The sequence below is a fragment of the Ornithorhynchus anatinus genome, chromosome 3 (assembly GCF_004115215.2).
Source record: "Ornithorhynchus anatinus isolate Pmale09 chromosome 3, mOrnAna1.pri.v4, whole genome shotgun sequence".
In the NCBI taxonomy this organism is placed as follows: Eukaryota; Metazoa; Chordata; class Mammalia; order Monotremata; family Ornithorhynchidae; genus Ornithorhynchus; species Ornithorhynchus anatinus.
The window spans coordinates 34,502,380-34,518,977 of record NC_041730.1 but is presented as its reverse complement, the minus strand read 5'-3'; the positions used below and the strand labels follow the sequence as shown (position 1 = coordinate 34,518,977).

The 16,598-nt window shown below is 40.4% G+C and overlaps 1 protein-coding gene across 7 annotated transcripts in view; it reads right to left on the bottom strand.

The window, feature by feature from the left end:
• The window catches only part of NAV2 (neuron navigator 2), a 355,390-nt gene that overhangs the window by 120,541 nt on the left and 218,251 nt on the right, over window positions 1-16,598 (bottom strand). For all 7 annotated transcript variants that reach the window (XM_007658581.3, XM_001505596.5, XM_029059807.2 and 4 more), the window contains one exon: window positions 10,835-10,957. In XM_007658581.3, coding sequence (XP_007656771.1) covers window positions 10,835-10,957 — 123 coding nt within the window. The remainder of the gene's footprint in view (window positions 1-10,834; window positions 10,958-16,598) is intronic.

Here is a 16,598-nt window from a genome sequence, read left to right as displayed (position 1 = left end):
CCATAATGGTGGTTGAAACACTTTAAAGCCAAGTGCACACTATACTGGATCAGAGCCAAGTATTTTTAAATACTAGTTTCCTGTCTCCAGAACAACCCTAAGGCCTAGGAAGAAGTGCAGCTGGCAAATCTAGCCAAGGATAAGATGACTGCAAGCATCAAGCCACGGGGACCCTACATAGTCACTAACCTAGGCAAAAGCAAATGAAAAGTAAGAAATGGCTATTTCCCTAATGGTAGACAAGGCGATTAAATCTATTTGGTGTCATTCATACCTCTTCAGTGGCACTGGAGGAATCCCATATTTAGTGTCTAAAAGCCACAAAGTAGACTAAGAAAAAAAGAGACATGTGAAACTTTCCCAGAACTTAGTACATATGGAGCTTTGCAAATAGTAAGTGCTTAATAAATGCTAGTAGTAAATCAATGACATTTATTGAGTACTTCCTGTGTACAGAGCACTGTACTAAGTACTTTTTTATGGTATTTGTTAAGTTTAGGTGCCAGGCACTGTACTAAGCACTGAGGTAGATACAAGCTACTCAGGTTGGAAACACTCCCTGTTCCAGATAGGTCTCACAGTCTTAATTCCAATTTTGGAGATGAGGTAACTGGGGCACAGAGAAATTAAGTGACATGTCCAAGGTCACACAGCAAGCAATGGTGGAGCTGGCATTAGAACTCAGGTCCTTCTGAATTCCAGCCCCTTTTATCCCCTTCTCCTTCTCAGGAGAAGCACTTGGGAAAATACAGTACAAGTGAGTTGGTAGACATGATCTCTAACCACAAGGAGAGGATGGTCTGGACAAGGAATACTATTATTACTGCGACTACTACTCTATGGCATATATTAGGAAAGGCCAACCCACATGAAACCAAGGGCTGCAATTCACAGCGAAGGGCCATTAGGAAGCACCGTAGCTTAGTGGAGAAAGCATGGGCCTGGGAGCCAAAGGAACTGGGTTCTAATCCTGACCTGCCACTTGCCTACTGTGTGACCTTGGGCAAGTCCCTTTCCTTCTCTGTGCCTCAGTTTCTTCAACAGCAAAATAGGGACTCAATCCCTGATCTCCCGTCTATTAGACTGTGAGTCCAATGTAGGACAGGGTCAGTATCCGGCCCGATTAATTTGTATCTACTCCAGAACTTGGAACAGTGCTTGACATACACTAAGGTCAGTGCATGAACTTCAGTATAAGAAAAAGAATCAGAAACATAATAATGTTGGTATTTGTTAAGCACTTACTATGTGCAGAGCACTGTTCTAAGCGCTGGGGTAGACACAGGGGAATCAGGTTGTCCCACGTGGGGCTCACAGTCTTAATCCCCATTTTACAGATGAGGTAACTGAGGCACAGAGAAGTGAAATGACTTGCCCACAGTCACACAGCTGACAGGTGGCAGAGCTGGGATTCGAACCCATGACCTCTGACTCCAAAGCCCGGGCTCTCCACTGAGCCACGCTGCTTCTCCATAATAATAAGGTCGAGAGCTGCAGGATCCGGGTGAGGTGAGTAGGCAGGGCAGGGAAGATGTGGAGTGAGGCAGCAGCAAGAAGAGATAGTGGAGGGTGGGACCACATCCCTTCACGTCTCAAGCCCACGGTGCTCCTTCATGTAAGGTTTTTCTAAACTCTAACTCCCGTGTTATAGGCAAACTTACTGTGCTCTTCTAAAATAACAGTTCATACAATGCCACTTAGAATGTTTGTATTTACCCTAGAATATTAAAAACATAATGGATGCATTTTAACCTTTAGATTGGGATTACCATAATTTCTAGTAGTACTATCTTATGAGTACTCCAAGGAGAAATCTACTCTTGTTTTCCAGATCTGTAACAAATAGTACTGTAACACTAAGATTTCAAAGTCTTAAAATAATTAAGAGCCATCTCTCAACACAGCAACCCCACACTCCTAAATTCTTAGTGACAGTTTTTAGCAATACTTGCAACATAGAAAAGGGCCTCAAAATTCTTGACCCTGCATCAGTACTTATTGGTCTGTCGATTTCATTACGTGCAAAGTGAGGGTAATGCTATCTGCCTCTCTTACACAAGGGCCATAAAATAGGTTATTTCTTTAATCAGTTTTATTTGCCATCTTAGAAAACTACATTCTAGGGCTTCAAACATTAATTCCCCAGTGCCCAGAAGGACATCCTAATGATAGAGAAGAATTAATACATCCTTGAATATTCCTCACTAGCCATGACTGTGAGCCAAAGGGAGTGATTGGCTCAAGCAGAATATGGGTAAAATGGCTTTGAGGTTCTCAAAAATTAAAAGGAAAATATTCTAGCTATAGAATATCTTTTGTTCTTATGTTTTGTTCTTTCAAACTCTGGGTTGGGTAGAATTCCTTCCAAGGCATAAAATGCAGATGGCTTTTGCCTGTCCACGCACTGATTGCTTGGCACAGGTGTGCTTCTCTAACCTTCTCTCCAACCACAAGAGGCAGCTTTGATTTTTAACTAAATCCAGCTGCACTGCTTTGAAAGGACCCACGGGACAGACCAACTCTGTAATTATTACTTAACACTTCAATGGGTCCTTGTAAAGGAACTCAAGGACCTTTACAAAATTTCAAATTAACAAGGCTGTATACCTTTTACACATCCCATGTGATATAGGAGGTACACAGAAAGCAGGTGAAGAAAAGCTAAGGAGCACAACCTCTAGAGCCCACCAAAAACAATCAATTCAGCATATACAATAGGAAAGGAGACAGCTAAAGCCTACCTTTAAGGCAGAAGGAGAAAAGTTCCCAAGACATGGAGTGTTTCCTTACCTGCCTCCCCTTCATCCTTTCAGCATCTAGTAATCTATCCTTGAGGCTGAGTCTCTGGGACACCTCTCCAGTTACCAATCAGATGTTTCATGTTCACTTTATAGAGGAAAAACATCAGCCTTGTGCCTGAGGCCACATAATCTTAGGTTGTGATTGAATCATGTCCATGCAAGCTGAGCGAACTTTGAGCAGGTTAGTACTCAGAGTAGAGATAAGCCCAAAATGCTTGGGTGCTGCACTGACTACCTGTTAGTAGGGGTAAATCTAAACTAGGAAACGTTTCAGATATTAAACCTTCTTTATGCACCCATTTTTCAGGGTCAAATTTGGGACAAGAATGGCATTTTTCAAGTAACGGATGTTGGATATATTGAGTGTTGTCTAAGAACACAAGGAAATGTTGTGAACGTCTCTATTAACTTTGTTATATTTTACTCTCCCAAGAGCTTAGTACAGTGCTCTGCATACAATGAGCATTCAATAAATATGATTGATTGATTGAAATGTTCCATGAACCGAACTTCCTTAATGTAACTAAAATGCTTTACTGTGTAGAATCAAATTGGGACAAGAATAGTATTTTTCAAATAAATTCATATTGGACATATTCATGAAGTAATGTATAATTTTTCAGGGAAATGTTTTAAAGTGAATCAAGGAAACTTTTCTGCTTTGGGAAGGATTTTTTTCTGGGTACTGAAGGCACATCTCTTCCAAAACACCTTCCCAGACTAACCCCAGTTTTCCTCATCTCCCACTCCCTTATGCATCACCCTGACTCACTCCCTTTGCTATCCCCCTCCCTCCCCCCGCCCCACAGCACGTATGTATATATCTGTAATTTTATTTATTTATATTGATGTCTGTTTACTTGTATTGATGTCTGTCTCCCCCACCTCTAGACTGTGAGTTCATTGTGGGCGGGGGCTGTCTCTCTTTATCACTGTATTGTACTTTCCCAAGCGCTTAGTCCAGTGCTTTGCATGGAGTAAGTGTTCAATAAATATGATTGAATTGAATGAATAGGCAAATATTTTTAAAACATTTCTAACTTTCAAATTCACTGATAGAATTCAATATTTGGGGATATTCAGAGGATGCAAATGATTTTCCAAAAGCTTTCCTGTTAAAATGCACTTGACATTAAGGAAATCTCACTTGAAAATGTTTCCACTTCACTTGCTAGTGAAGATCCAGCCTAGTTACTACTGTTTCCTGGAGGTCAGTCATCTAGAAACCAATCAATTAACTAGTGTCCCACTTAATGCTGGTGGGATGCTGTACTATAAGAATCATAAAGCCAGCATTCCAACCACTTGAAATGTTTCCAAAAACAGTAGCACTCTGGTAGAGAGGAAAAATTTATCTCACATTGTCAAATTCTAATTTGCACAATTATGTTCCCACCTGGAGAGTTTCATCTGGATCACGACTCTCTGCACCTTCAAAGGCTTATTAAAATCAAGTCCCCTCCAAGAAGTCTTCCCCAACTAATCCCTCATTTCCCCTTTTCTGCTTCCCTCTATATTGTCTATGTGCTTTGATCTGTACCCTTTACCCTTTAAGCATTTGATATTCGCCCTACCCTCAGCCCCACAGAATTTATGGATATATATATATAATTTATATATGTCTCCCCTTCTAGACTGTAAGCTCCTTGTGGGCAGGGAATGTAATGTATCTTCCAACTCTGTTGCACTGACTCTTCCAAGTGCTTAATACAGTGGTCTGCATACAGTAAGTGTTCAATAAATACAACTGATTTTCTAACATAGTATTCCCCTTCCAACCGAAACTTATCACTGCATTTCAATGGCAAAAAAGTGGTCCACGAAGATAGAAAGACAAGATTATCTTCTCATTCAAATCCCCTCCCCCACCCAAACCCAAAAGTCTTTAGGACAGTTTAAAGAAAGACTGAATGCTTACGCTCTTCAGAAGGGAACAAACTACATGAATTAACCTTTTTTCAATAAGGCTATATATGAAAATGATGTGATCGAACTGTGAAACTGGACATGACTTCACTTTTCTAGAAAATATTTTTAATCCATAGAAGATTTTCCCAGAACTCAACAGCATTTCAATAGACACTGCCATCACAGCATGGATGCTGGCAAAGGTTCACTAAATTATTTACTGTCTACTTCAGGAGGTTCATTGCCCTGACTGTATTATTTCCTTCTTCCATTGTCTAGTTTAAAGGAATCCATGCCAAAGCAATATTTATCTTTCTGCTACATGCCGTCTCCCACTCGCCCTCGCTGCCACTATTTATTTCTTCTGATCTCCTCTTCTTAGTTGGGTCCAGTTTAACTTCGTAGGAGTAACTGCTGATCATTATCAGAGAATCATTTTCATCATCTTTGCCTGATGGTGGCATGTTTGAAATATGTAAGGGGGAGATCAATTAAGTTATCTTTATTATTTCTCAAATGTTAAATGAGTGCTAGATGAGAGGCAGCATGATCCAGTGGAAAGGGCACAGGTCTGGGAGTTTGGGGACTTGGATTTTATCCCCAGCTCTGCCACTGGTCTGCTGTGTGACCTTGGGCAAGTCACTTAATTTCTTTGTGCCTCAGTTACCTTATTGATAATATGACCCACATGGGACAGGGACTGTATCCAACCTGATTAACTTGCATTCACCCCAGTGCTTAGTACATGCCTGGAACATAGTAAGCATTCAACAAATACTATCATCACCACCATCATCTTAACCTTGTTGACTTCTACTTTCCTCATCTGTAAAATGGGGATAATAAAAGCTGCCTCTCCCTCCAGTGTAGGTAAGGCCAAAATGTGATAAGTACTGTGAAAGAGCTTTGGAAAACTAAAAGCATGCTACCAATTCAAAGCATACATAACATATAAAATAATGCAGCACTCTTTTCTAAGATCTGTAAGTTTGATATTTGTATGCGTTGCTTTTAATTATCTAATAGATACCTTGGCAACAGAGCATCCACTCTACCAAGTTACCTGCATTAGATCACCTGGCTTTCAACTTCCTTCATTCATCTTTGGTTTACCTTAGCACTTGTGATCAAGATCTGTGTCCTCAAGATTAATGCTTCTCTGCTTCACACTAATATATCATGCATGTTTTTCATTTTTCTTCTATGCAGTTTCCTTTTCTTTCTACTTCCCATGGTTCAGTTTATCTTTTGGATTTATAAGGCACATGCAATTTTATAAACCAAAGAGAATGTATGATCTGTAAATCTTCAAAAATTGGATTATTTTGTATATAATGCAACAGAACTCCCCATGATCATGCTGTTTTAAGTGACAAATTAAGGATTCTGAGAGATGTGTTACATGATCAATTTTTCTCATTTAATTCTATGTTTAGTAAGGACATAGTACTTCTCACTCTTGCCTTCAAAGCTCTCCATCACCTGGCCCCCTCCCACCTCACCTCCTTTTTCTCCTTCTACAGTCCACCCCATACACTCTGCTCCTCTGCCACTAACCTCCTCACAGTGCCTCATTCTCGCCTGTTCCACCGTCAACCCCTGGCCCACGTCCTACCACAGACCCGGAATGCCCTCCCTCCTCACATCCGCCAAACTAACTCTCTTCCCCTCTTCAAGGCCCTACTGAAAGCTCACCTCCTCCAGGAGGCCTTCCCAGACTGAGCCCTCCATTTCCCTCTGTCCTTCCTCCCCTCCCCATTCCCCCTACTCTCTCCTTCTGCTCTACCCCCTTCCCCTCCCCACAGCACCTGTGCATATTTGTATATATTATTTATCCTCCATTTTATTAATGATGTGTATGTATCTATGATTCTATTTATCTTGATGGTATTGATGCCTACTTGTTTTGTTGACTGTCCCCCTTTTAGACTGTGAGGCTGTTGTTGGGCAGGGATTGTCTCTATCTGTTGCCGACTTGTACACTCCAAGCTCTTAGTACAGTGCTCTGCACACAGTAAGCACTCAATAAATACGAGTGAATGAACGAATAATAAATATTTAAAAAACAGTGCAAGTGAATTCCCATCAGTGTTTAATATTTATTGAGTGTTGACTGTGTGTAGACCCATGTATAAAGTACTCAAGGAGTGTTCTGCCCTCAAGGAGTTCACAGTCCAGAGGAGAGACAGATACTAAAATAAGTTAGAAAGGAGGAAGTAATAGTATATATGATTTAAATGCTATGGGATGTTGTGAGAACTAAAGGGCTTAGGTGGAGTGGAAATGTTGAAGTGGCAGTTGAACGGGGTATAAAATGGGGAGATTAACAAATAACAGGGGAAAACCTCTTAAGAGATGTGATTTCAGATGGCTTTGAAGATGGGAAGAGTTATGGTCTGTCAGGTATAAAGGAGGAGTGAGTTCCAGGCAGGTGGAGTGAGTGAGCAAGAGGTTGGTGGCAGGAGAGATGGGAATGAGGAACAGGCATAACAATAATAATGATATCTGTTAAACTCTTACTATATGCCGAGCACTGTACTAAGTGCTGGGTAAGATTCAAGATAATCATATTGGTCACTGTCCCTGTTCCACATGGGACTTAGTCTCAGTAGGAGGGATAATAGTCAGTCCCCATTTTATGGATGAGGAGACTGGGGCACAGAGAAATTATGTGAGTTGTCTCAAGTCATCCAGTGGGCAACTGGCAGAACCAGCACTAGAACCCAAGTCTTCTAACTCCCAGACCTGTGCTTTTTCCACTAGGCCACATTGCTTTCCAGTGAAGTTGGTCATCTTGAGAGGAACAAAGGATGTGAACTGAGTGTAGTGCAAGAGAGCTGACTGAGAACCTTAAAGCCAATGGTCAGTTTCTGTTAGATGCAGAAGGTAGTTGGTAACCACTGGAGGTTTATGAGGCATGCATAAATAATGTATTGGAAAAAAAATCATTTGGCCAGCAGAATGAAGTGTGCACTGGATAGGGGAGAGACTAGCAACAGGCAGACTAGCCAGGGGGCTGATGCAGTAGTTAAGTCAGTATATGTGGACCAGCATATTGGCCACTTGGATGAAAGGAAAAATGTAGATACTGTACGTTTTGTAGGGGAGGAACAGGACAGGATTTGGTGACACACTGAATATAGGACTTGAGAGGGAGGAGTCAAGGATAATGCCAGTGTTACAGGCTTGACTGCTCTGCACATAGTAAGTGCTCAATAAATTTCATTGATTGACAGATTGGGAGGGTGTTCTCAATTGCAATGGAAAAGTTAGGAGGAGAGGATTTAGGAGGGAAAATGAGCATTTCAGTTTCTGATAGGTAGAGTCTGGGTTAACGATACAATAGTAATAATTATGGTATTTGTTAGCACTTACTATGTGCCAGACACCGTACTAAGCATTGTGGTAGATACAAGCAAATCAGGTTGGACACAGTCCCTGTCCCACTTAGGGCTCATAATCTTAATCCATGCTTTACAGATGAGGTAACTGAGGCACAAATAAGTGAAGTGACTTGCCCAAGGTCACAAAGCAGACAAGTGGCAGATCTGGGATTTGAACCCATGCCCTTCTGACTCTCATGATAGAAATGTCATGGATGTAGGAGGAATTGTGAGGTTACAGAAAAGGACAGAGAATAGGGCAAAGAAGGAAGATTTGGGAAATATCTGCAGAGGAGTGGTAGCAAAGTGGCTGGAGCAGATGAGCTCCTCAAGGGAGTGAGTGTAAATGGAAATGAAAAGGGGACACAGGACAGAGTCTTAAGAGACATCCACAGTTAGGCGATAGGTGGCAGAGGAAACACAAAAATTAGAGAGAAGAATAGGCCAGAGAAATAGAAGAAGAAATAACTGTGTTGGAAAACCAAGGTTAAGGAGTGTTTCTAGGAAAAAGAAGTGGTCCACAGTAAAAGAAGTCAATCAATCAATTCATGGTATTTATTGAAAACTTATTGAGTGCACAGCACTATAGTAAGCATTTGAAAAAGTACAATGCAATAGGGTTGGTAGATGCGATCCCATACCTTTGACGAAAAGCAGAAGATGGAGAGAGGAAATGAGAGCTTAGTCAGGGAAGGCCTCTTGGAGGGGATGTGATTTTAGGAGAGTTTTGAAGGTGGGGAGAGTGATTCGCTGTCAGATATGAAGGGGAGGGATTTACAAGCTGGAGGGAGGGCATGGGCAAGGGGCCAGTGGTGGGATAGATTAGATTGAGATACAGAGGGTAGATTGGCATTAGAGGAGCGGAGGATGTACACAGGAGATCCATGAGGTAAAGTAGGAGGGGATAGCAAAGTGCCTAATAGTTTATAATATAGCAAAAAGCATATTCTAATTAACCTTAGAAATATTAAGAACTGGACTCTATTAAAACTTGATCAGATTATCTGCCTTGGAATGTGTTACCAATTTTCATTACCCAACATTCTATATCAAAGAGTAGTGAGACCAACAGTGATTCATGTAGCCATCTCCAGAGACACCATGAGCTCAAAAGACAAACAAATATTATTTATCCCTCCCTTTAAAAAGCCACAAAATATTTTTCCAAATGAATAAATAAGCTCAGCTGTTATCTGTGGTAATTCCATTAACTTTGCGATCAAGCATTAAATTAAACTGTCTACTCCAGTTTACTCTACTACTGAGGGGGAAATGTACCTTGTAAGGCCTATGTTTTATGCTAACAAGTACTAGCCAACCACATTTTTAATGAGATAATGCTAGTAAGTCAAGCAAGTTAACAGATTCTGAAAGCTATTTGGTGAGTACCTCAAACATTTCCTTTTAAAACAATCTGTTTCATTAGGATTTTTGTCACTGTTTCTAACCAGCTTTTAGATTCTGAAGGGTCAAATATCTATCTCATATGAGTGTATGGTTCTAGACATCGTTCAAAATATTTTCCTCAGTGAATAAACAGAAGAATTCTTTCACTGAAATTTTTACACAAGACCGGAGACATACTCGAGTGGGGCTTGTACAGAAGCTAACATTCTCTCCCATCTTTCCTCATTGCTTTGACAATTGTAATCACTAAGGAGACTTTATCTTTCCACATTGAAAGAAAAGAAGCTTCCCTAAAGAGTCAGACTTTTCAAGTACAGCCAGTTCTGCCATAGCTCTTGATTTCATTACAGGTTTTGGCTAGAATGCAATTCTGGAATTCCAGCAGTGTGTGTCTTTCTGGATATAATGCGATATCACATCAGAAGATGGTTTGCATATTCCCGTGGTGTCATATATGAAGTAGTACAAAAGGAGATCTCTGTAATGCAACCCTATGTTATAGAAGAACTGACCGCATGGGCATGGTTTCAAGATTTTCCCTCTCTGTGTTACCAAAGTAAAAGGACTTATCCTCTGGTGCTTATAACAAAGGAGAGTAGAAGACCTGTTTACCCCAGAAGAACCCTGAGACACAGTCAACTAGTTTTCCTGTGGGTGTGGCTGAGCCTCATCAATCTCCCCTGCATTTTCAGTCCATCATTACTAACAGAAAAGACCAGCGTTAACAACCCCAGATAAAAATGTGACAGAAATACTGATTACTGAATATATTCAGTGATGAATCATGAATAGATCCATCACCTTGATTTACCATTGATCCACAAACAAAGCAGGTGTAATCAGTGGTAATAGGAGGAAGAGGGTTATTCAGATATCCTATCAGTAAATCTATCCATTCACATATTAGTAAAGTCAATTTATTCCATGAATATTCTTTAGCTGCTATAAATACTTTTAATTTAATGCAAAATCAGCCTCTGAATACTCCTACAAATCTGCAACCTTAATGCTCTTGTTCAATTGACTTTGAGATGTAGGATTTTCCATTAAAAGGAGTGTGGACAGGTCAAGTTGAGAAAACATTGCCACCACATAGGCCAACCATCCTCTACAGTTGCCTAATAAGTCATAATGTCTAGATAGATAACTAGAGTGAAAATGAAATATGGTCCTTGTGCTGGTTTAAGCTGACAATGACCCAACAATAAGAATCAAATGTGGTGACGATCATGATAATTACGAGAGGCTGAGCCGTCTATGTGCTCCCTGACTATCCACCATTACTTCAGTGGCTAGCTGGGGGTGCAGGGCCCTTTTGGCCCAGGGCCAGCCTACCTGTCAGCATCTCCGAGGCCCAGGGTCGTGTTGCGCTGAAGTGTCTCCCGGACGACAGCCATTCCATCGGGTAGCCGGTTCAATCGGCGGGTGTAAAGACCAAGGCCACCATCAGTCATGTACCTTTAAAAAAGAAAATAAGGATCATACAAGTGTGGTCAATGGCAGCATGTTAGCTGGCCAATTAAGAAGCCAATTAGGATTTGGCAATCAGCACTCCCTCATCACACACTCTGCTTGGGAGATGTTCCATCAGCTATGCTGTATAATAAGAATAATCCAGTTGCAGATACTGCCCACCACAAGATGATAATCTCTGTTGTCAGGAAAAAGCATTAGGAATCAAAAATTTGCAATATGGGGTACAATATAAATAGCATAGATTTTGTTGCTGCGAGTGGCACAGATGGTACAGCAACAGCTAGCCTCACATGAATTTAGATACGTTGGCAGATGACACTTTGAGAGTTTAACACAGTCAGTGAATAGGAGACTAGATAGAATCAGTTCTTCCATAAACATGGGGGTTGTGTTCTTGCAAAACTCACATTAAGGGAAACTTGTGCTGCGGTGCTCAGCAAGCCTGACATCATGTGCACATAAACAAATTGTTTCTTCTGACATTGTAGCATCGTGAATCCAAATTTGCTAGCTGTGTCAAAGATCCTCTGACTCCCTAACAATATTTTTGCCAAAATGTGCAGTAAAAACACATTCTATGATAGAACAAAACATATGGGAAAAGTAAAATTAAAGGAGGAACTTAAATTTCTGAAAGTTGGGACAAATCAAAAGGCTACACTAAAACAACTAACTTTATAATGTGGGTTTATTATTACTCTTCTATAAAATTAAATGGAAGAAAGTTCTTACATTTTTAGTTGTATTTGAAGATTTTAAGAACATTATATAATATAGAATGCACACACAATAACTGTCAATAAAGCATAAACCATCCCATTCATAAAACCATTTCTTGTCTTTGAATGAGAAGATCTTTCATAAAAATATATCCTATAAAAAACAAAAAAACTGTAATTCCACCATGCTTCCACCAGGGAGGAAACAAATATGTTTCAGATGACTGACATGAAGGAAGTGGATGGTTTATAGACTTTTTGTTAATTCGAATGTAGCAGGACAAATCAGTAGCAAACCCAGAAGCGAAACCGAGGTATTGTGAACAGAGTATTGGGTGTAACAGGCTGTGATAAAGCTTCAGCCTCCCAAGTGAGAAGGGGGCCAGGTGCTCAATTCACCCAAGAAGTCAGCCCAAAAAAGCTCTCACTAGGTAAACTTTGGCTTGTCAAATCCCTTCACTTTCATTCCTGCACTGCACCTTCTTGTTAGGGTGCTCTCTGAAATGAAGAGCAATGAGATTATATGAGAATTTCCTTCCAACCTCTGCTAAATAGAAAGCAAAAGTGTTATATACATCAAACTACACTGAGGTCATCTGTGAGCAGATTGAGGCTGTCTAGAATTTTGGTGGAGGTGCTGCTTGACTAATGTGAGAGGCGTTCAGGGCTAGAGGAAACCTGGTGCTGGTGACTGCCAATATCACATGTTGGTTAAAGAGAGGTTTCACATGCATTACTGCTGCCCCAGCTGTTTCCTGGATATATATTCCCAGCAACAGCACCTTCTTTCTGAGAGGTGTTTCTGAGATTACATATCAATGAAATTCTTAGGGGTCATGGGAGCCCCATTCTCTCCTCTCCTTCAGCCCCAGCTTCCACTTGTGCATTGAGCCCTGTCCTCTTAGCTCTCTCAAAAATCTCTACTCTGATGTCAAAGTCTTTGAACTTCAAGGAAAACCTGTTTTTGAGCTGCTCGTTTCCCAAGAGGGTTTGTGATATCTTTGTTGAACTATACTTTTCATCTTTTTGCCCCACTGAAGTGGTTAAATTTCACCATCAGGAAACTCACAGATGTACAAATATACAGGGATGCCCCATTATATCTCTTTCTTTTGACATCTTTTTCTGGTAGATACTGAATTTTAATGCCAGTTTTTCTTTTTACACTATGGTATAATGTTCTGGTCTTGCAGCTCATGTTAAGTTTTCTTTGGCTCAAATACCTCCCTTCTCCTCCCCCTAAATCCTCCAAGTATTTTGACTGGCTTCAATAGAGAGATTAAAGCCCATTTCAACAGCTATATGTCCTCTATTTAACATTCTATAGTGTGTTAGCACAAGGTGTCTTTTCAGCTTTCATTTTGAAAGATACCTATTTATATATGTATATATTAAAAACATTAATTTTATCATATTTCATTATTGATGCATATTTACATTGCTATTTGATAATATAATTTTATTTCATCTTTTAAGCATCTTTATATTATTTGGATTTTGGGGGGGATTTTAATGCACTTTACATTTGTTTCCTATGAAAAGCTATATTATAAAAGGCACTTTTTTACTTACTCTATTTTCATGGAATCAATTATGAATATTTTGTGAGATTTTTTCCAAGTGTTACATTGTGTCATTTCTCTTTCAGTGTTTTTTTAAATTCCCAGATAATATGCTTTAATGATGCCTAGTCTCCTGCAGCCTCTAATTCTTACTAATCAGAAGGGGGAAAAAAAGACTACAGAGAAGTTATAATTCAGGAGCTTTGCTATGGGTTGAATGAACTACTGTACTAATAGAAATGCATCTTCAAAGAGAATGAGGCAGCATCTGTCTGAAATATGATCTACTGAACAAAAAACAAGAAAACAAAAGAATGTTTAGATTTCAATACATTTTTCTACACAACAAACAAATACAGTAATTTCAAGCAAGTGACTTTTCTTCACACTAATTTTGACTTTCATTTCCCAGATAGTTTTAGAATGAGCTGTAGAGAATACCAGGGAAAAAAATTTACTGGCTGGATAAAGTTTTGCCATCGTAACAACATGAACAACTAGACAAAGGGCATACCTTTAAGCTTCTCACTAATGGCTTTGTGCAGAGTAGAGAGAGCATTCCAGGGGAGGAATGCAGAGACAAGCTAGAGCATCACAGTAATGATAACACCAGCGTGAAATGTGATTTTATCCTGCAATGACAACTGATGAAACAGGAAGAGGCCAAGCCAGACAGGGATGAATGTGCTGACTTGGCTCATCAATTGCCATTAAGGATTACGATTTGGGGGTGGAAATGGTGACGAGAGATTTGACTCCTCTGACTTTTCAAAGGTAAACTTATCTGTGGGAGGTGGGGTGTGTGTGTGTGTTTGGGGGGGGGGTGTTGGGTCAGTTCACCTCTAAAAGAGGGGAGATCTGTAAATGCCTTTTGCAAAACAAATTTCCATTTAAGAAAGATCTCTTACAAGAGTTGCCCAAAGCAATGACATCATGACTCTTAGGTATAATAGAGATTGAGCTTATTCACAGCCAGATTTTCTTCAAACCCATCAACCAAGTGCATATATTTAGTGCTCATTTTGATAAATCTGGACCCTGACAAAGTCACATGAATTTCTATCCCAGTTCTAATGCCCACAACTGGACCTGTTTCATCGGAATCTTTGCTCCTTAATACTCCTCAAACTTTCACTGCCAAAGCCTCCCAAGGCTTCCTGGGTGGAAAAACCTTATTCCATCGGCTCATGACAACACAGGTATGACAATTTTCTCAAATTCATTCAAAAAGCCATCAGCCAATCCGGAAATTTAAGTCTATAGCAGTTTGTAGAAACTGTTCCCTTGTCTTGGGGAAAATAAATAATTAGAGGATAAGCCTAATATGGTATTAGTAACACCATCACATTTGCTTTGAGGGCAGGAATGCCTTTTTATTGCACAGCCAAACCGCCGCTCAATTATTTTCTGAATACGCCTACCTTCAGGGACACTAGACCCAGCAGAGAAGGTCTGGTCTCTTATTCACCTGGCTAATCTCAAAGTGGACCTAACCATTGGAATACTGGAACAGTAAACAAATACTGGTTGTCAGAGTTGCCTCAGTGAGAGAAGACATTGGTCTGAGCAGCACAAGATCAGAATTTTGCAAATTCAAAGTGGAACAGAAAAATATCATTTTCTCATTCCCGGGTCTTTTGTATGTATCCTTTAGCCAGAATCAAATGCCTATATGTCCTCTCTTCCTTTCCTCCCCTCCACAACACAGCCCAATTGCTCTTACAATCCAGAATCCCAGGGTCTCTTCTCTACCATCTCACTCGTTGGCCGGGGGGTCCAGACCCAAGCTTATTCCCTACCAATTCAAAGCCTCAACAGAATGGATCACCTCAGCTCCTTGTTGTCCTGGCCTGGCTATTTCTAAAGAATCATAATAAGGTGGATAGTGAGAGAACTGGAGATATGAGAAAGAGATAGCCAGGAATAGAGTACCAGGGAGATAGACTGGGAAAGAGCAGTCCAACCCACTCCCTGGAGAATTAATTTGATCCCAAGACTTCAACTACCATCTCTATGTGGATGATTCTCAACTCTACCTCTCCAGTTTCTCACTTCTCTGCAGTGTCACATTTCCTCCTGCCTACAGGACATTTCTACTTAGATGTTCCATCAGCACCTCAAACTTAATATGTCCAAAACAGAACTCCTCACCTTCCCACTCAAACTTTGTCCTTTTTCTGACTTTACCATCACCATAGACAACACCACTATCCTTCCTAACAAGCCTGTAACTTTGGAATTATCCTTGACCCACCCTATAATGCTACCCACACATTCAATCTGTCACCAAATCCTCCCAGCGCTACCTTCAGAACCTTCATAAAATCCTCCCTTTCCTCTCTATTCAAACTGCTACTGTGCTCATCCAAGCACCTATCATATGCCACCTTGACTACCTTATCCTCGGTGATTTCCTACTACAATGCAGTCTGCACACTTTGTTCTCTAATGCCAACCCACTCACTGCACCTCGATTTCATCTTTCTTGATGCTGACCCCTTGCCCATGTCCTCCCCCTGTCCTGGGACTGCCTCCCCCTTTATATACAATGGACCACCATTCTCCTCACCTTCAAAGTCTTAATAATAAATCAATCAATCATATTTACTGAGAATTTACTGTGTGCAGAGCACTGTTCTTAACACATAAGAGAGTACTATATAACAGATTGGGTAGACATGTTCCCTGTCCAAAATGAGCTTCCCATCCAAAATCACATCCCCTCTAAGAGGCCTTCCCAACTAAGGCTTTATCTCCCTTACTCCCTTCTCCCTTCTGTGTAGCCTATGTACTTGGACCTGTACCCCTTAAGCACTTGATAGTTACCCTACTCAACCTGTACCCCTTAAGCATTTGATAGTTACCCCACTCACAAACAGCACCTTTGTGTACAAATATATAATTTATTTTACTGTTTGTCTCACTCTCTAGACTGTAAGCTCCTTGTGGGCAGGGAATGTGTCTACCAACTCTGTTACATTCTACTCTCCCAAGAGCTGAGTACAGTGCTCTTCTTACAGTAAGTGCTCAATAAATACCACTGATAGATTGACTGAAGCCTTCTATCATCCTCACTCATATAGATCTTACTCCACAGCTGGACCCCTGAAACTCTGCCCAGTCTGTTCTAAATTTGACCTCAAGTTTAGTAAACTAAATTATTTTACACTTCTCCTTTCTGCTTATGTTGTCCAACATCTTGCTTATTGTTAACAAAGATCCAGGATAAATAAATTGGCATACAAATATCAATTTTCTATTCAAATAGTTGCATTCTATTCAAACATTGAGTGTCATAAAACCAACACCATTCTTGAGATCACTGCAAAGTCGAATGCTATT